General features: G+C 40.5%; 1 protein-coding gene across 1 annotated transcript; it reads left to right on the forward strand.

Annotated features, from left to right (window-relative positions):
- The first annotated feature begins 5781 nt into the window (after positions 1-5781).
- Positions 5782-13931, forward strand: LOC146667947 (hydroperoxide isomerase ALOXE3-like). The gene is made up of 14 exons (XM_085409756.1): positions 5782-5934; positions 6168-6372; positions 6515-6596; positions 6822-6944; positions 7035-7138; positions 7561-7727; positions 7858-8001; positions 8291-8494; positions 8678-8764; positions 8870-9039; positions 11456-11577; positions 11782-11882; positions 12537-12707; positions 12880-13931. The coding sequence occupies exons 1-14, from the start codon at positions 5782-5784 to the stop codon at positions 13057-13059; spliced, it is 2013 nt and encodes a 670-aa protein (XP_085265882.1). The 3' UTR covers positions 13060-13931.
- Positions 13932-21501: the final 7570 nt, after the last annotated feature.

Genomic DNA, 21501 nt, shown 5'->3' on the forward strand with positions numbered 1-21501 from the left:
AACTGATATGCTGCCTAATTTCTGAGAGCATGTGAGCATGCTCAGAGCTACACAGAGCTCCTGATGATAAACTAATGCTGATTGCTGTTTACCTGTCACGATCCTGGGTCTTAGGACCCAGTGTTTTGAGTTTTAGTTCATTTTGATGTTTATAGTATGTTTAGCTCATTAGGCCTCCTATGTTGATTTGCTTATTAGTTCCCCCTTGTGTTTCAACCCATGTTAAGTCTCCCCTGCCCTTCATGTCTCTCTGTGCCCCCTCTGTTCTGTTTATGGTGTGTCTTTGCATGTTTGAGTTTCTTGTTTTCTGTCACCCTGCATTGTGCATTATGTTCTCATGGTTGGTCTTTTGTTACTCCCTCTAGTCTAGTCTCTTGTGTTCAAAGCTGAGTATTTCCCTCTGTGTATTTTGGTTCTTAGACCTCTGCCTTATGGTTTGTCTCTGTTTCTTAGTTGCTGTCTCCACTGTGTCTAGTTCGTGTCTCTGTGTGATACTTCCTGTTTTACTTTGAAGGTCCATGCCTCATGTGAGTGTTTCTAGTTTTGCGTCTCTGTCTCGTCCAGTCCTGATTTCTCCCAGCTGTGCCCTCCTTCTGTGTCTCATTCCCTCGTTATCCCTCTGTGTATTTAAGCCCTGTGTTTCTCTTTGTCAGTGTCGTAGTCTCCATCATAGCTGTGTGATTTTTCCCTGTGGCTCCTTGTGCTTTAGTTTTCCCAGTTTAGTTTATTTTGTATTGTTTTTCGTGTCCCACTTCACGCCAGCAATAAAGCTGTGTTTTTTGAGTTTACCTTTTGTCTCTGTGAGTTTGCGTTTGGGTCCTCTCCTGCCTGCCACACAGCCGAAACATGACATTACCTAATTCAGTTCACCTGAGCTTTATTTATATAGCACCAATTCACAGCAGTTGTAAAGACCTACAATATTGAAAATATCCCCTGTGAGTAAGCACTTGGCGATGATAGGAAGGAAAAACTCCCTTTTAACAAAAAGAGGCCTACAATACTGGGTCATAAGTTTATTATTAGTTCAGTTTATTAATTTTTATTTAAAAAAATCACTTTGGTCTAGCTTCAGTTAAACCTAACCACTCGGCTGGATTACTTTAATGCACTTTATATAGGGTTCAGCACATCATATATTACCCATCTACAGAGGGTGCAAAATACCGCAGCTTGTCTTTTAACAGGCACTCTAAAGTTTGAGCACATTTCCCCTGTTTTAGCTTCACTTCACTGGCTGCCCATTTCTTTTAGGATTCATTTTAAAATTATTTTATTTGCTTTTAAAGCTCTCCATGGCCTAGCCCCATGTTACAGCCTTATACACCCACCCGCTCTCTCAGGTCAGCTGATCAGCTGCTCCTGAATGTACCTAGGACTGGGCGTAAACTTAGAGGAGATCGTGCTTTTTCTGTAGCAGCTCCCAAACTGTGGAACGATCTCCCTTTAGAGATTAGACAGGCCACTTCCATACCTGTTTTAAAGTCACTCCTGAAAACCCACCTCTTTACCCTGGCCTTTGACACCACGTGAGATGTTGGTTTTTATTTTTTATTTTTATTTTAGTTGATTCTATGTTGTTTTATCTTGTTTTCTTTTTTTAATATAGGGCTATTTTAATTTTAAAGTGCTTTACAAATAAAATTGTATTGGATTCAGTTAGTTTCCAGATTTCTTCTTTAAGTTTTTATTGTTTTTATTGAAAAACTAGTTTTAGTTCAGTTTATAAAATTGTGAAAGCTGTTGAATCAGTCATGTAGACATCCCAGCCTCAGACAAATGTACCAAAGCTTCAAACTCATTTATAGATCAAACCTGAACAAAAAGGCCAAACCTGTCAGGGTCCCTGTGCCTACCCGGTCGGCTCAGCATGGCTACATATGTTTTTATATTCTTCTTTTGTTCCTGCTCTCTCCCTCCCCCTCTTTCCCTCCTCCCTCTGCCTGGGCGGAGCTCACCTGTGGGCTCCTGCCCTTGGCCCACGCACCTGGTCGCAATCACGCACCTGTGGCTCATCACGAGTGTTCCAGCTCCTTTATAAGATCGCAGCTCTGTGTTTCTCAACGCTGGACCGTTGCCGACCCTCGTCAGTGTAACCCAGGGGTGGGCAATCTCAGTCCACGAGGGCCGGTGTCCCTGCAGGTTTTAGATCTCACCTTGGGTCAACACACCTGAATCACATGATTAGTTCGTTACCAGGCCTCTGGAGAACTGCAGGAGCTAATTTAGCCATTTAAATCAGCTGTGTTGGTTCGAGGACACATCTAAAACCTGCAGGGACACCGGCCCTCGTGGACTGAGATTGCCCACCCCTGGTGTAACCCCAGCTCAGTTACTTCTAGAGTGTTTTCACAGCGATTTGCCTTATAATCCCTTCGTGTCTCTGTGTACAGATTCCCTGGACCAACCCCTGTGTTACCTGAGTGATTGGAGTGTGAAGAGGAGCGTGAGTGGACGGAGTGTGTGTGTGTGACTTTCGGCGTCTTTCCCGTTCGTGTGTGGACCCCCGGAGCCCGGCTTTCCCCTCGCTTTTGTAAATAATCACCTGGTGTATCGTAATAAAGACTCTTGTGCTTTCAAGACCTAGAGCCTGCATGTGAGTCTGTTCAGTCCCGCTGTGACAAAACCTAAGTGCATTTATTATAAGTTTTATCTAAGTGGCATTTTACTTCAAGGCATTCAAATATTTCATGTCTACTTTTTACTGTAGCTTTACTAAAAGACCTCAACACAGAGTTGTGAATAATGACTCTGAATGTTTCGAAGACTTTTCCATGCTGTACTTATTTCTTTCAACTGATGAGTAAGCTAAATGAATTAAGTGAAACCAAATTCACCGGAACTCATCACAACAATCAACAATAGTTTTTTTTGGGTAGACTCAATATGCAGCACTGGTGCACTGACACTGCATTTATATAGACTGAAGCAAAATTCAATAATGCCAACAATGGGAATTGTGAGCTACAGATCCTGAGCTACAGGGGAAAACAGTTTGTAACTCATTCAGAGCACGCAGGATTCCTCTGCAGAGAAGAGACAATGATAAGGCAAATGTATTATCTGTATTATTTTTGGGGTCTTTTCCTTACAATATAAAGTGCCTCGATGCAACTGCTGTTGTGATGTGGTTCTATATAAGTAGAATTGAATTGTATTGAATGCATGATAGCTGATTATTCTGTAAATAGTTTTAAATAGTTGTACAAAAAAACCCCAACAACACCTGAGGCATTGGCTGAGGCATTTTTATGTAAAGTTGGAAATAACTTTTAAAAATGTGTGCAAAAACAAGGTATTTGACATTGCGAAAGAGCTAGTGTCAATAATATGGTGGCTCCCTGCAGAAGTTCAATGGGGACAATGGCATTTCCTTTTCAAGTTGTCGAACCCAACTGACGACTTTCTTTTTGTAGTTGTTTGTGGGATCTCTCCTTAGGGCTTCATGGGTATTATTGTCACTGAGGAGTGTAGTAATCTTGGTATAATAAGAACAAAAGTGCACCTTGCCATCGTCATGTGCAAGAAATCACCACTGACCTAAATATTTTTTTAACCTGTATTTAAACAGGTTATCCTATTAACACTCATTGTTTGTTTACTAGAGAAACCTTTTTCAGATAGTCAAAGGAGCTTGCAAAGAAAAGTGTCTGGACTTCTTTAAGTTGCTTGAAGACGTTTCACCTCTCATCCGAGAAGCTTCTTCAGTTCTAAGGTCAAATGGTGGGGAGTCCCAGATTTAAACCTAGTGGGAGTTTCCCCCCACAGAGGGACATTCCTCGCTGCACTGTACAGGAATGCCCAGACCTCTACATTGGAGAGACAAGCGCATGGCAAAACATAGAAGAGCCACCTCCACAGGACAAAACTCAGCAGTCCATCTGCATCTTAAGGATAAAGGACACTCTTTCGAGGATGCCAATGTTCACATTTTGGACAGAGAGGACAGATGGTTTGAAAGAGGAGTGAAAGAAGCCATCTATGTCCACTGTGAGCGACCATCTTTGAACAGAGGCGGTGGTTTACGACACCAACTCTCTGCCATCTATAATCCAGTTTTGAGATCCCTCCCCAGATGCCTTAATGCCCACTCACATCCTGGGCCATCTGACCTCAGGAATTCGCATGATGAGGTGGGGCCAGGTTTCACAAAGAGTTCACCCGAAACCCTGGCTGATTGGGACCTACACCCAGTTTCACACCTTTGCTCAGGCGATTAGAGGATCATCAGGGGGTCCTTTTGTCCCTCTGTGGGGGGTCACTCCCACTAGGTTTATTTCTGGGACTCTCCACCATTTGACCTTAGAACTGAAGAAGCTTCTCGGATGAGAGGTGAAACATCTTCAAGCAACTTAAAGAAGTCCAGACGCTTTTCTTTGCAAGCTCCTTTGACTACGATGACCTGGATGGCTGAGAACCTTCACAGACACTTTTTCAGATAGGCATAATAAAATTCAAGCAATAAAGTAGAAGCAATAAAAAAGAAACATCAGAATCAGAACAACAGAATCAAATAGCGAAAACTGTCCGTTTATAAAATTATAAAAATGATATTAAAATCAAGAACAAGTTCCCATTGAGGAATTCACAAAATCGCTTACACATCTTTTAAACTCTGCAAACAAAATCAAGTGAAAGAGCTGCAAGTCCTTCTGTATGAACTGACGGAATTGTGAGTGTAAAAAAAATTTGAGACCACAGACTATAACTGAATATGTAATCTGACAACAACTGTATAAACCAGAAATAGATTTAAAGATAAAGTGGTATAAGTCAGCCATTAATTTATAGATACAATCCCAGTGAATAGTCATATAGAGTGAGGGAACATCCTTTGTGATTCCAATGAAGACAAATCAGCTAGAGATTGTAAAGTGCAGCGGTGTCTTAAAGGTTTACAGCCACTTCTAGATCATAAATGCCCCACGATAAAGAGAGTCCAAGAGATAGAGAGAAGGAGCAGGGTTATTCATGCAAACTATATCACCATCGTCAAGGAGGAGTAAAGAGTTTTTTATGAGTTTCAATAGAAAAACCTTGAAAAGGTACAGTAGAGGGAAATACTGCCCATACTCTGCCATACTCTGTGTACTTGAACCACTATGACTTCTTTCCATTTAAAATGAGCCCGAGCTCATCAAAAGCTAATTGTAATTGTTGGAAAACCATGTTGGTGGTATGAGCACAAAAATAATTGTGTCATCTACATATAAATGATAAAATATATTTAGCTTTTGCCTTAACATTAATATCAAATAATGTAAGACAGATCACTCCATTAGTGACACTTTAAAAACTCAAAGAGAGACCGTTAAACTGTGCGCACTGCTTGCAGTCAGAAAGGTAATTAGTAAACCAGCCTTCATCTGAAAGGCCTAGTTCCAATAACCTCTAGGAAAATGACAAATCAGCAGTGTCAAGGGCTTTGACAGCTCAATAAAAAGAGTGGTGCAGTTTATAGGTTATTTGGATAACCTTATCTGGCATTTCATCACAATACATGATTGATGCAACTGACTGAACACTCCCACTAAACTGAGTAAATAAAAAGAAATTGTAGGGGCAAGTTCTGACAGAACAGTTATTCTAAGAAACTTCCTCGTCTCATTTACAAAGGTAAGAGATATTTTCACAGGATTTCAGTCAGAAATTGTGGGTCAAAAAAGGCATTTAGATAATGTCTTCAAATTCTTTTAATTGTGATGTCACAATTTTAACTGCTTACATTTCCAAATCAGTGCTAAGAGTGATTATAATTCTCCCCCTACCAGGATTTGAAAAATGGTGCAGTATAAAGTGACCGTATTCACTGGTGATCGCCTTAATTCCACTACTCTCAACAATGTCTACATTAAGCTGGTGGGCACAGATGGGGAGAGTGATCGCAAGTGGCTCATGGGCTTGAAAGGGGCTTCATCCTTCGTCAGAGGAGCTGTAAGTCTGGGATGGCCACCTCCATGATTTTTTCAGGTTCCCTATATGACATTATACATGCAAACTTTTAGGGAAATAAGGGAATTATTAACTGTGATTTATGTAAAGTTGAAATCTATCACCATGAAGATGGTCAAAGCAAACAGTTCACTTCATGGACCACAGTAAATTATAAGAGGAATTGTATGCTCGAGTGTTGAAGCTCAGCGCAAACTGCTATGTCATTTCTTTAGGTATCAAAGTTTAAGGTGTCCTGCTCCACTTCCCTTGGAAATCTTGTGCTGATAGAGTTAGACAAACAGTCTCTCCCACTGTTCCCAGAAGATGATTGGTTTTGTGCCAAGGTGGAAGTGAAATCCCCTGAAGGAGACATCTACAGCTTTCCCGTCTACCGCTGGATTGCTGATAGCAAGGTGCACCGCTTCAAAGATGGAAAAGGTTTGGGAAACTGTGCTCATCTTAAATCTTGTTCAAACCATTGCAGATGTAAAACAAAGTTTGTAATGAGGCTGAAGCAGTTTCCTAATACAGTATATACCATATTTACAAGAACAACTTGAAACCATTTTTTCTTAATTAGCTCTGAGAGTCTTTGAAGACAACCATCATCTTGGCAGGTACAGTCGGCAGCAAGAGATTCAGCAGCGAGAGGAAGACTATCGGTGAGAATTCAGAGCTTATACATATTTTGGCCTTACAGCTCCTGAAACTAGAATACAAATGCTGTCCAGTTATAGCTGAATATCCTAATACTAATGATGTTTAACCTTAAAATTAAGCATTACAATATATTGTTTGTCTGCTGGGATTAATTTAAAAATGCATTGTAAACTATATTATTCATATATTATGTTTTGTGAATTGAAACTGCAATTTCTTTTTCTCAGCTGGGATGCATATGCAGAGGGAATACCTCACTCCTTGAAGGCACAAAACCCAATTTTTCTGCCATCAGAGGTTCAGTTCTCCTTCACCAAAACTACAGAGTTTGTCTACACTGCTTCCACAGGGTGAAGTTCTTTTTTTTCTCTTTACCTATCAAAACTATAACTATGTTAAATATAATAAAGAAATAAGATGAATGTGCTCTTCTGTTTCAGACTGACTGAGCTGAAGCTGAAGGGACTGGATAACCGTAAGGAGAAGTGGGATAATATTGACAGCATCAATCGAGTGTTTTGCTGCAAAAAGACTGAAATATCAGGTAACTAACATCATAGTTGGAGTATCGAGTACTTATACTTTGTGCATAATAATATGTACTTAACTGTTACCTTTGAAGTATTACTATATCAGTATACATAGTCGATTTTCCTGAATAATAAGAACATTATACAGTCTGTTCTGCAAAAACATATATATTATATATGTTTATAGCTATTGATTGATGTTTAAAACTGAGAATATAAAGTCTCATTTTATCTTATGACAGGTGATCTAACAAGTAGAATATGGTTTCAATATCTAATAAAGCTCACTAGAGAGAGCTTATGACTTTTTATACATTTCACATAATCAAGACTCTCAGACACTGAACTTCTGACACAAAGTTAGAAATGTAGCAAAATTTGTAGGCTAGTTTAAAAAAGGAACATATTCTTTTTCTTTTTCTTTTTCTTTTTGCAGAATATGTTCAGGAACACTGGAAAGAAGATGCTTTCTTTGGCTACCAGTTTCTAAATGGTGTCAACCCCATTTTGATCCAGTGTTGTACAACCCTGCCCAGTAACTTCCCTGTCACTGATGACATGGTCTTTCCCCACAGTCGTTGCGACCTTGCAGATGAAATGAAGGTGACTGTAGAAAGACACAAAAAAAGGAGAAAGAAATGTTTCTTAAATCAGCTACTTGGTCATTGCAATAAATGCACTTACACATTCACTGAATATACACACTGCTGAAATAACCTGAACTTTCAAACAGAAAGGGAACATATTCCTGTGTGACTACAAGCTTCTGGATGGAGTGAAAGCAAACACCATCAATGGGAAGAAGCAGTATTTGATGGCTCCTCTCGTCCTGCTCCACAAAGCTCCTGATAATAAACTAATGCCGATTGCTATTCAGGTAATTCAGTTCAGATGAGCTTTATTTACATAGCAAAATATATATATTTTCTATGGTAAATATGAGAGGAAAATCCCAATAATCAGGCAATTCTTTGTGAGCAAGCACTTTGGCAACTGGAAAGGAAAACTCCCTTTTTAACAGGAAGAAACCTCTGTCAGAAGCCACCTCCCACGACAAGTTGGGAGTGAGGGGAGAGGGAGAAGGACAAAAGACATGCTGTAGAAGAAAGACGGATATTAAAAATAACTAATAATTTGACTTATCACTTGACCCTGTCCTTGTATAGCTGAAGCAGACTCCATCAGATGACAATCCGATCTTTCTTCCTACTGATTCTGAGTACGACTGGTTGATCGCCAAGATTTTTGTAAGAAGTGCAGATTTCAATCACCATCAGCTCAATGCTCACCTTCTGCGCACGCACTTGCTGGCTGAGGTTTTTGCAGTGTCACTGCTGCGCAACGTGCCCATGGTGCATCCTCTGTACAAGGTAACTGACGTTTGCTGAAACTCAGTGTTTTGGTTTGTAAATAATTTTAAATAACGTTGAAAGCATTTGAGTTTATCAATGTGTCCACAAAGGACATTTGATTGTGCAACAGCGTATCTCAGCATAATAAATGCCAAAGTTTTGCCCCAATCTAGCACTAACAGAGTTCCCTCTTTCCCTCAGCTCCTCAAACTTCACACACGCTACACTCTGCAGATCAACTTCTTAGCTCGACGCCTTCTCATTTCTGACACTGGCGCTTTCACTCAGGTATGCAAAGAACAGCACACTCACTAGACCTTTACCTAAATAACTGTTTCTTTTTCAGTGTCATGTACAACATTTGTCTCTAACTGTGAGCTACCCATTCTCTAGTTTGCATCATCAGGTGGAGAGGGCATGTTTACAATCCTGAAGAGGTCAGTGTCCTCAATGACCTACAGCTCCCTCTGTATGCCAGATGACATTGCTGAACGTGGCCTAGAAGCTGTGCCAAACTTCTACTACAGGGATGATGGCCTAAAGGTTTGGGATATCATCCACAGGTATGGTAGTTTTGCCCTCTTAATGACGCCACCAAGCTGCTGCAGTTCTGTTATAACAATAATATTTTATTATTTGTTAGTTTATTATTTTTATTTTATTTATGTCATTTTACAATTCTGTTTTCCATCCATCCATCGTCTTCCGCTTATCGGGGGCCGGGTCGCGGGGGCAGCATCCTAAGCAGAGAAGCCCAGACCTCCCTCTCCCCAGCTACCTCCTCCAGCTTGTCTGGGGGAACACCAAGGTGTTCCCAGGCCAGCCAAGAGATATAATCTCTCCTGCGTGTCTTGGGTCTGCCCCTGGGCCTCCTCCCGGATTCTGGGAGTTGGCCCAGGACCGGGAACATTATTTTTTCAATTTGGTTTCCCAATAAAAGATCATTGAAAAAATGAACACAAAATTAACACACAAGAAAGAGATGAAAACAGGCGCTGTTGGAATGCTACTAAGCAAGTAACCCCAGTGGAAGGGTTACGTGACTAGGATGAGGGACCTATGGAATCTTCGATACCCAGCATCCAGATTGATGGCGAAACAACTTGGGGAATGTTTTCCAACATTCAGAAGATGGAACTGCTCAGACAGCTAGAGATTGACGAGGTACAACACAAATGCTACGGCAAGGGGAAGCTAGGATGACAGGTCAAGGGGGAGATATCATCACCTCCACCTGAGATTGGGTGGGGGCCCCAAGTGCGATGGAAGAAGGATCATTGAGCACGAGAGGAACTGACCTGAGAGATAAGATCATGGCAAAGCTGGAAACCTGGATCCTTCATGGCTGGTTACTAAGACTATGTGAAGTACCCTCAGAAGATCTACTAGATCAGGGGTGTCGAACCCCAGGCCTCAAGGGCCGGTGTCCTGCAGGTTTTATATGTGTCCTTGATCCATCACAGCTGATTTAAATGGATAAATTACCTCCTCAAAATGTCTTGAAGTTCTCCAGAGGTCTGGTTATGAACTAATCATTCGATTCACATGCGTGATATCTAAAACCTGTAGGACACCTGCCCTCGAGGCCTGGAGTTTGACACCCGTATACTAGATGATGTGAATGCTGCACTATGGACAAGACTGAGACTAACCAGCTGATCTACACCACGGCAACAGTGATCAGTGAGATACTTCGCTACAAGTTCAACAGCCACAAGGAGCAGTGCCCTACATGGAGAAGGAGAATAGAGGCCAAGATAAGGGTAGCACGGAGGGAGGTTAGCCAACTATCGGAGCTGCAGAAAGGTGCAATGAAAAAGGTGCTACGGCCAAGCAAAGACTCATAGCCTTGGCAAACTTGAAGAGGTACACCAAAGAGATAGAAAGCAGGAGAATAAACCAGCTGTTCTCCACAGAACCAGCCATGGTGTACTCTTAATGGCAGGGGAACAATATGAGAATAGCAGCACCAAGGCTGGAAACAGAGCAATAGTGGAAGAGCATATGGGAGAAGAACCCAACCCATGGCATCAATGCTCAGTGGCTAGTGGATCTAAGAGCAGACCACAGCAATCTCCGTGAACAGAGTCATTCAAGAAAGGGTCTCCAGTATGAAGAGTTGGACAGCACCAGGCCCTGACTTGATTCACGCCTACTGGCTGAAGAAGCTGACTGCAGTCCACGAGTGTCTGACAGCACAAATGAACCAGCTTCTAGTCGATGAGAGACACTGAAAATGGAAATACCAGAAGAGCAAAACACCAGCTACTGGTAGACAAAGCAGTCGCTTAAAACTGCAAGACTAGGCTGACCAACCTGTGCACTGCCTGGATTGGTTACAAAAGGCCTATGACTCAATGCCCCACACCACTTCCTGTGGGGCATTCCTCTATCTGCTGGTGGAATGTACCACAGGCAGATAGAGGAAGTGGCTGACATCCAGAAATCCTACCAGTGACTGGACAAAGCTGGAGTGAAAGACAACACAGAGACACTAATCTTGGCAGCACAGGAACAAGCTCCATAGAGGCTGGGGTCTATCACATCAGGCAAGACCCCAGTTGCATGCTGTGTAAAAATGCCCCTGAGATAATCCAGCACATAAGAGTAGACTGCAAGATGCTAGCAGGCAGGGGCATGGAGCGCCATAATCAAGTGGCCGGTGCGGAGTATGGCCTGGAAGTCCCGAGGTCAAAATAGGAGGCGCCGCGTAGGATGGTTGAGTGATCAAGCTAAGCAAGTACCACAGGAAGTTCTGTGGTTCCTGTAGGCACTCAGATGAGACATTAGTATATTAAGTTCAGCTTTAAGTACAGACTAATGTTAAACATTGTTCAATTTTTTAAATTAAAGTTTCTCAGAAGGTGTTAGTACTTCTCTTAAAATGAAAGGTGTGTCTAATACTTACAGATATCTACCATCCCTAAGTAAAATGAATGAAATAAATAATGAAAGCATATTTCATCCAATTTCTCAAAGGTTTGTGCAGGGAATGCTCGGCTACTACTACAAGAGTGACAGTGAAGTCCAGCAGGACTCTGAACTTCAGAAGTGGATTTTGGACATTTTTGAACATGGTTTCTTTTCTCAAGCAGAAACAGGTTGGCTTCAAAGAAATGTTCAGTTCTTATTATGATAAAGTTGATTGATCCTTAGTACTGAGATGTTACATCACTGATGATGTGTCCAGGGGCACCAGAGGGTGTATCATAAACAGTATATATAATTATAATCCAAACATAAATCCAATTTTTGTTTGTTCACCTCAATGCAATTGATGCTGGGGGGGGTTTTCTGCTCAACAGGAATTCCTCAGACATTTACTTGTGTGACTGAGTTGGTCAAGTTTGTCACCATGGTGATCTTCACTTGCTCAGCCCAGCATGCAGCCGTGAACTCTGGACAGGTGAGTCCTTGTATAAACAGTTTCACTTTTTTTTTTTTAAACAACAGTGCATGAACATCTGAGAACCTAGGAGACCTTTGGGAGAGCAATGATGATCCATCTCATTTAGGATTCTAGCTGCTCAACAGTCCTGGGTCTTTATCCTGTTCTTCATTTCATGATGTATCAAATGTTTTCAACTGGTGAATGGTCTAGTCTGCAGCAAGGCAAGTTCAGCATCCAGACTCTTCCATAATGAAACTATGATGTGATAGATGCAATATGGGGTTCAGCACTGTCTTGCTGAAATATGTAAGTCCTTCTCTGAAAAAGATGTCATCTGGATGAGAGCATGTGTTGCTCTAAAACCAAACTGTATTTATGTATATTTACATCTGAGAAACTCTGGCTCTCTAACATACTCTGTTTATACCCAGTCATGGTACTGACAAGCTGCAGTTGTTGAGGCATTTCTTCCAAAATCAGTGAAGTTAAACTAAACTGGTCATGCAAAGAGAAAATGTGAATAATTATATAAATAGTACCATAAAACTACAGGTACTATATCACCAATATAAAAAAAAGAAAGAAAGAAGGAATTATACATTAAACGCCATTATTACACCATCATTTTACTTTTTAATCAGTTATCTTTTACTTCTTGATCAAATGCAGTATGACTATGGTGGCTGGATGCCCAACACTCCCATCTCCCTGCAACTCCCGCCACCGACCACAAAGGGGACGACAAGCGAGGCCACAATGTTGGCGACCTTCCCTGACGTCAATGTAACAGTTCAGGGCATGGCCACCGTGTGGTTACTCAGCAAGCAGTCCAGTGACTTTGTAAGCAGCAAAGATTTCATTAAGAATGACAGGAATTATGTCTGAATTTAATTTTTGTAAACACATTACAACTGTATACAATCATTCCAAGAGCCTATTTTGAATAAAAACAAATAATTGTTTTAATTGAATTTTGTTGAAGAAAACTTAAATGTATCATTGTTCTCATCAGGTCCCTCTTGGCCAGTACCCGGAGGAGCATTTCATTGAGGAAATTCCTCGCAAAATACTAAAGGATTTTCAGATGGAGCTTGAAGATTTAAGTTTAGTTATTAAAGCCAGAAACAAGCGTTTAGAAGTGCCATACACCTACATGGATCCGGCAGAGTTAGAAAACAGTGTGGCCATTTGAATATTAGAAGACTCAGCTGTGAGACAAAATTCAGTTCCCTCTTCAAACAACAGCAGGGAAAGACCTCTAAGTTCTGACTTTTACTGATGAAATAGAACAAAGAACTTACTACTTATAATCACTATATACTAAACTGTAATTTTTTTCATCTGTGTTAAAATGTGATTCTTTTTTTGCATTACAATCTTGAATCATCTGATTTGAAATGAAAAATGTTTGATTTTTGGGGGTGTCTGTTTTGAGACAGTTGATCTCCTGATCATGATGTATTTTCTTCTTAGAAAACATTTACTGCATTTCATTGTTTATATTTTCATTATTTTAATGTTTCAATTTTCTTGAGCTAAACCCAAACAGCTTTTTGATGAGTTAGACAACATGAACACCCTAAACTTCGCCTGAGACTGCTACTTCATCTCGGCCACCAATGTGCACTTGGTTTCTTTGTTTCTTTGCTGAAACCTGATTGTATTTTAGCATCATATTCTAAATTATCAGTTCTCTAAAGCCTCATTTAATGCATGGCACAGATTAAACACACATGGCTCACAGACATTAACAAGATGGGTCTGCATTATCCACATTAGCCTGCTTATACTGTTGACATGTGTAGCATATTTATTTAACACTGCAAAATAGAGTGATGTTTACATAGGCCACTGTATTTTGTGTAGATACCATCTCAGTGGCAAAAATGTGATTATATTCAATTCAGTTCAATTTATATAGCACCAAATCTCAACAACAGTCATCTCAATTCAGAATGTGATAATATCAATTTCCTTTACACTCACTGGGCACATTATTAGGTACACCTTGCTAGCACAAAGCTAGAACAAAGTGTTGGAAATATTCTTCAGTTGCTGCAGATTTGTCAGCTACACATCCATGATGTGAATCAAAGCTTATCTACTGGGTTGAGATCTTATGACTTTGACCATTTAAGTACAGCTCATTGTCATCTCAAGAAACCTGTTTGAGATGAAGTGAGTTTTGTGATATGAAACATTATCCTACTGCCCACATAGCAGACAGGTCTGGCCGGGATCTGGTGTCAAACCAGCACTGCTGGCTGACTTCTGATGGAAGCAGCCATCAGAAGATGGGTACACTGTGATAATTAAGGGACTGACATGGTCTGCAACAATACTCAGGTAGGTCGCTGTGTTTAAACAAGGCTCAATTGGTACCAAGGAGCAGACCAACGTCTGACAAGAAAATATCCTCCCATACCATTATAGTCACTGATACAAAGCTGTATGGATCTATGCTTTTATGTTGTTTGCACCATCTAAATACTGGAGCAGAGAAACCAAAACCAGGCAGTGTTTTTCCAATCTCCTATTGTCCAGTTGAGTGAGCTCATGTCAAATATGGCCCCATTTTCCTGTCTTGACAGGAATGACACCTGGTGTGGCCTATCTGCTTCAAGATTAGACATGACTCATTACAAGTGTTGCTTGTAATGAGTCCTAACTCGAATTATTTGTAGTAGTCTGGCATTTTCCCTCTGATTTCTAATACTCTGCCTGGCACCAACAACCATGCCAAGTCTAAAGTTTAAGGCTACGTCCACACGTACACGGGTATTTTGAAAACTGAGATTTTCCGTTTTCGTTTTAAAAAATAATCCCGTCCACACGTAAACGCAGAAATGAAGGAAAACGCTGCTATGAACATGCCAAAGCAACAGGTGGCGATATATTCCTAACCATGTAGAAATGTTGGCCAATCAGAAGTCTAGAAGCCTCAGTGGGAAATAGTAAACAAGGATGGGGCATAGAAGCAGAACCGAGTCGTATGTGTGGAGGGACAGTAACTGTGTGTGTATGTAAGCATTTAAACACTGCAGAGAGTACAATTAACAGTAATAGTATTGTAGAAATTCATTTCACCGAAACAATAACGTGGCGCACAGTGTGACGTCAAAAAAGGCGCACACCTTTGACGCCGCGTTTTCTCTGTTTTTCTCGTCCACACGTCAACGCAAAAACTGAGTTTTCAAAAATCTCCACCCTGGCCGGAGTTTTTAAAAATCTCAGTTTTCAGTGACCGAAAACGCCGTTTACGTGTGGACGAAAAGTGCAAACGCATAGAAAAATCTGCGTTTTCAAAAATACCCGGGTACGTGTGGACGTAGCCTAAATCAGCTTTCTTCCCCTTTCTGATGCTTGGTTTGAACTTCAGGTTGCAGGTTGTTTTTGAGTTGTTGCCAAATGTTTTTTTTTTTTAATTTATGTTAAAGAGAAGCTGAACAGTTGCACACAACAAAGTGGCTGGTCAGTGTATACAGTAGTTTACCTACGAGAAGCAGTTATAATAATAAAATGTTTTTTTAAAAAAAATAAGAATCTTGGGACTAAATTCTTAATTTCTTGTTTTGTTCTTAAAAATCTGTCATATCTTTTCTCAGAATAAGGTTTTTGAATGATATTTATTATTAAATTAATACCTTTATTCATTTAATAATGAATAAAGGTATTCATTAATCAATGCATAAATGAATAGATGCCCTCTGAGTTCTGTGTAATATATGCAAGATCTGTTTTGCTAAATAAGAGACTAAAATTGCTCTGTTCACCTGTGGTCTGTGCAGCAAAATCTAAACCTGAAGCACCACTTTGGGGGGGAAGGAAATTGTCTTCATTCTAACAGAAGAGTATTTGCAATTTGTAACTGTGCTGAAGTTTCAACAGTCTGTGGAGACTCTCACTTCCTCTGTCTGTTTGTAGGATGCAACATTTTACGCTGCCATATCTCTTCTGGAAAGCAGAAATTTCCCTGAAATTTGCGGTTCCTGCAAGGAGACATCTGGAACTTCCCCATGTCGCACAGTGATAAACTTGTTCAGATTCCAAACTGGACAGCGGGTTTGTGTACTTGAACGTGACTATTACCGCGTATTGTACTGTTTGTTCAGCACCTCAGTATGCGCAGTATTTAGAATCTGAATAACTCAGAAGCATAACATTTCAATGGCTGTCACTATTATAGATTTTGCTGTCTATGTTGGGCACAGCCCGGTAGTGGTGTTGCTCTTGCAAAAAAGAGAGATATTTTTATGATACCAATTTTATTGCTTTTCGAGGTTGCTGCTGACCATGTAGTCATAATACTCCTGAACTCACCTAATCACACATTTAGTGCTGAATGAACTTAATTTGTCCTTGACTGCTTGCAGGCCTCCTCAACTTCTAAGTGGATTTTAATTCTCATTTGTTTTTGCAATCCAGCTAACGAGTGACAAAACTTGTTACTTTCTGCAATTCACACATTGGTAAATGACTAATGGACTGTTTCTTACATGGCACTTTGTTACTCAATTTGAGCACTCATAGCACTTTAGAGCATACCTCATTCATCTAGTCACTCAGATTCATACAAGCACTTTCTTTCTTTGCCTAAGTAAATGGTAAGTGGTAAATGGATTGATTCTTATATAGCGCTTTTCTACTCAAAGCACTCAAAGCGCTTTACTCAGCATTCACCCAATCACACAAACACTTTCTTCTGTGCTTTTAAGTTCTCACTAACTAACTAACTACTACTCATTCATACTCCTGGGCCCTGTTTCAGGAAGCCGGTTTGGAAAACTCAGAGTGAAAAACGACACTCACGGTTGAGTAACCCCGAACTGTCCAACTCGGAATATTCCGTTTCAGAAAGGCTGATAACAATTAGTTCAGTCAACGCGGAGTTGCTTTAACCCCAAGTGAAGCGCGCGGACGAGGATACATAAAGCCCTGATAAGCGGAGCACAGATTAAGCGAGTCACCATGGAGACGGAGGGAAAGAAGGCGCGGTCAATGTATTTCACAGCGCTTGAGGCCGAAATTCTGATGGCAGCATATGCCGATAACATGCAAATTCCGCGGAAAAAAGTAACACAGCCACAGCTGCAAAAGAAAGGGAGCATGCATGGCAAAACATAGCCGACAGAGTCAATGCGTGAGTGTTAATTTAAACATTGATCTAGGGATTTCCACCCATTTAACACGTTATTTTATCATATGTTATTTTATTTGTTATTTTATACATTTTATTTTGTGATGTGATGTGAGCGCAGGTGCAACCCAACAGGCCCCAAACGTGCCTGGCAGCAAGTAAAAATGAAATATAAAAATATAGTCCAAACAGGTAAGGTGTAATTGTATTATGAGCCATAGTGCTTGGTCTGTTTGTCCCATGTAAATCAATTGCAGTTAGAGGCTACATTAATTTTCTTTCTGTAAGCACTTATTGAAATTATCTGAGCACATTACAAGTACATATTTGCTTACTCTGTATGCTCAAATGTGGCCCGTTATAGCCAACAGAAAAAAAGCGGAGGCCCGAAAAACAGGTGGGGGTCCTCCACCACCACCACTCACAGAGGCTGAGCAGTTGGCCCTCAGCCAAAACAGTGGGCGCCCTGTGGCCGAAGGCATCTCTGCGGGGACATCCTCTGAGGCAATAACCCCGCAAGACACAAGTGCCTACATAAGGGGCAAATTCAAAATAATACATGATGCGCATACATCCTTTCTTCACAGTCACCTTTGCAGTGCTGCTCATTCATCTGATAAACTCTTTACCATAATGGAGTATTTTGTAGTGAAGTTATTTTCCTACTGATTTTGCCTTCCCTCAGTCTTGGTTGTCTTTGAGAGCATAATGACAATGAAGTGTAAGCTGATTGGTATGTTTGTTAATTGCCATTTGGTCCCTTGTAAGTTATAAGTGACCTGTATAAACCTCATATTCTATCAGTTGATGGTGATGGTGTACTGCATCTGGTGCAGCCTCCTGTTGAGCCAGACCAACATGCAGTTGTGAGTAATACTCCACAGATTATATGAGTTTACAGTAGAACAGCAATGTTGTTAATTTCTTTACTACAGGAAAATAATGAAGAAACATTGACAGCTGTTACAGAGGAGGAAGCAACAGAGACACTTTATGAGGTTTACATCTTTTAATACTTTGTGTACAGGAAATACAGGCGACCAATAAAGCCAGTTGAACAAAAAATCTGTTTATTCTTCTTTCAACATGTTGAGGTGATGGGTCAAAGGAAATGATTGTGACATATGGTGTCTCTGACTGCACTTCCATCTTGTATGTCCGTGGGAGGGTCAGGATGTTCATGGTTTGGATCACTGATGTTTGGTTCAGAAGGACAGTGTTCTCCTCTAATTGTGGCAATGTTGTGAAGAATCACACATGCCACAATAATGTCACATGCCCTTTCTGGGGTGACCCTGAGTCTTTGCAGGCACTGGAACCGGGCCTTAAGCATTCCGATAGTCATTTCAATTCTGGCTCTTGTCCTGCAATTAGCCAGATTATATCGCTGCTGTGGGCCCGGTTCAGGGTCAGGGTAAGGGGTAAGCAAATAGGGTAAACATGGATACCCCCTATCACCAAGCAAGTAGCCAGTGAACTCTCCTAAGACAGAAGGATACACTTCAGTTCAAATGTCCCTGAAGCAATTGGTCTTTATATATTTTAAAGTATTCTCAACTCACCATGTCCAAATTTTGTGCTCAGTGTACATTCACGGAATATTTGTGAGTCATGGACAGAGCCTGGCCACTTGGCTTCCACATTTGTGATAATGTTGGCAGCATCACATATGATCTTCACAGTGCAGAGAACACAAATTAGCATCCATTACTATAATGAAATAATTTGTTAGTTTGACATGCTACAGGGAACTATGTACCTGCACATTAATGCTGTGGAAAGACTTCCTGTTCACATAGTCTCCTTCATTTACTGAAGGAGCAATGATTGGAATGTGAGTACCATCTGTACAGCCAATCACGCCTGGGAACCCTGAAAATAAATGTGCAATTTAAGTAGTAGTCCAAGTATCACCACATCATACATTAAGTTTTGGTCATCCTGATACCTGCAATTTTGTGGCATCCCTCTTTGATAAATCTTGTGGGTCTGTGACCGGGGAACACCACAGATGAGTACAGGAGACGTTTCAGTGCAACTGTAACATTCCTGACTGCCCGACAGACGGTAGCCTTGGAAACGTGCTCAGCGTCACCAATATTATACAGAAAGCTCCCGTTTGCAAGAAACCGAAGTGCAATACAAATAATATGCAATGAACTGAGAGCATGTCCGCGATGTGTCACATGCGTAATATATGGCCTGAGGATGTTATCCAAATAAATTATAGATTGTGCTGAGAAACGGTAACGTTCGCACAGAAAATCATCAGGAAATGATAAAATGTCCAAATCTGATCACTCTCTCCCGGCGGAGAGCTCTGCGGAGAATTTGGGCTTCACGATCTACTGGCTCTTCAAGGAAGTGGCACGCCATGTCCGACACTTCCTACTGTCAGGTTTCCGACAAAGGGGCGGAGACAGTCAGGGTTAGTTGTAGTAAACCTGCTAGGGGGCAGGTTAGCTTCACGGAGTGTGTCGTCATAGTGACTCACTCAGGCTGCAGCTGAACTCGCTTTGTGAAACCGAAAACCCAGAGTTTTCGTTAACTCAGGGTATACTTACTCAGTTTTTCCACTAAACCGGCTTCCTGAAACAGGGCCCTGGATGCATCAGAGAGCAACTTAGGGTTAGTATCTTGCCCAACATGCAGACTGGGGGAGCCTGCTCTACCTCCTGAGCTACCGCCAGCATAAGCGGTTTCTAGCTAGCATTCACACACCTTCACACTCTGATGAATGCATTAAAAAGCAACTTATTGTTCAGTATCTTACCCAAGAATACTGGCTGCTCTGGCTCCTGAGCTACAGTTAACCTACTACATTCCTGACGTTCTGATCCATAGTTTAGTTTACCTAAAGTTTAGGGAAACTTTATTTTAGGTAAACTAAAGTTTAGGTAAACTAGTTTAGTTTTTTTTCTGCAACTAATGGAAGCTATTTTGACAAGTTGTTATTCTGTTGTACAGTGTAATAAACACTTCATTGGCACATTTAGAATATTAGAAGATTATATTTTATATAAATAACCATCTGATATTTTAGTGTACAAAAGTAACTTTGCTCACTTCAGCAAAGCACAACAGAGAACTACACTGATCATTATAAACTCTTTTCTGTGCTCCTCTTGAAATAAATTAGCCAAACTGGCATTTATAAACTCAGCAGGGATAGCACTTCAGGCAAAATCCCAAATTAGAAAAGATGCCCCCCTTCCAAATGTTGGAAAGTGAAATATAACATTTCTTGTTAACTAAGGAGAAAATCCTGCCTTTTTTTCTTCTTTGTTTTAAAGGGAGCATCAGAATTCTGTTATGATGTTGGAAGGATTCAGAGTGTAGTGTATCTATATAAATATACATTAAACCTTTTAATGGTCAACATAATCACCACATTGTTATAGTTCGAAAAAAAAAACGGTGGCTTCGTGACTCTCGTGCTTTGCATTATAATCATTGTGTGCTTTAATCTTAAGGCAAATATTAAAATGTAATGATTTTTTTTATTGTTATCATATAAGTTTGCTGGCAATTAAACATGAGACAAAATCAATGAAAAATTTTAATTAGGAGATTTTAAAATGAGCTGTTTAGATTTGTGGATTTAATGTCAGAGACGTGACACTAACCAGTTCTACACATCAGAAATCTCCAAGACCGTTGAATCATGCAGGTCATGAAATGACTTTATACTTCATACTTTAAAGCGAGTCTGCTCTTGCTATTGATTTCAACCTAATTTCTAACCTTTTACTGGAATTGAGAGAATAGCAATTCCGTGAATATGAGTCACTTCATACCTGTTCTGCATGACTAGCAGAGGCAGGTTTTGTAATCCTATTCTCACACTTAGTTTCACCATCTAAAACACAAATTCAGTGAAAGCCACAATCAAACAAACACCTTTTCACTGTAACCTTACACTGTAGCAGGAAGTGGTACCCGAATCAGTGTATTTTTAATCCTTTGGTCTAATGTTTAGGTTGTCTCAGGGTGGTTGTTGAACCAATTTAGTGTTGTTACTGCACTGAAGTGCCTTTTAACTGAGTATGTGCCAATAGTTACTACAGAAAACTAGAGTGATAAGTATTAGTAGGAACGTTTTGGTTTTACCTGAGGATTATGCACTTGCAGACACATTTAAAATCCTTTTCTCTTTAACTCTACTGATATTTAACACAAAAACTATTGTGCTGCACACATTACAGCAAAGTGAGTGTTGACTGATGATTGTGCAAACATATTTTTTCTCGTGGAAGGAAACTCCGCCCTTCATTCCAGTTTGCTGCACATGATTACGTTTTCCACTTTTGTATCCCCCATAGATGGACCAACAACTTGAAGCCCACCAAACTCCTGAAATCAGTGAACAAATATCACCACACCATTTAAACTTTTTTTTTTTTACATAATATAATTATTAACGGAGGCAAAACAACTTAACTGTATTTACCACTACCCACTTTGATTTCATGACCATGCTCACAGAGCCATTGTTTA

Source organism: Rhamphochromis longiceps, linkage group LG6 (assembly GCF_057381845.1).
Source record: "Rhamphochromis longiceps isolate RC_006_pf linkage group LG6, R_longiceps_female_GT1.1, whole genome shotgun sequence".
In the NCBI taxonomy this organism is placed as follows: domain Eukaryota; kingdom Metazoa; phylum Chordata; class Actinopteri; order Cichliformes; family Cichlidae; genus Rhamphochromis; species Rhamphochromis longiceps.

Coding starts and splice junctions, on each gene's coding strand:
- LOC146667947 (XM_085409756.1), top strand. CDS start 5,782: ATGGTGCAGTATAAAGTGACCGTATTCACTGGTGATCGCCTTAATTCC. Junction 6,373..6,514: donor CCGCTTCAAAGATGGAAAAG/GTTTGGGAAACT, acceptor TTTCTTAATTAG/CTCTGAGAGTCTTTGAAGAC. Junction 7,139..7,560: donor CAAAAAGACTGAAATATCAG/GTAACTAACATC, acceptor TTCTTTTTGCAG/AATATGTTCAGGAACACTGG.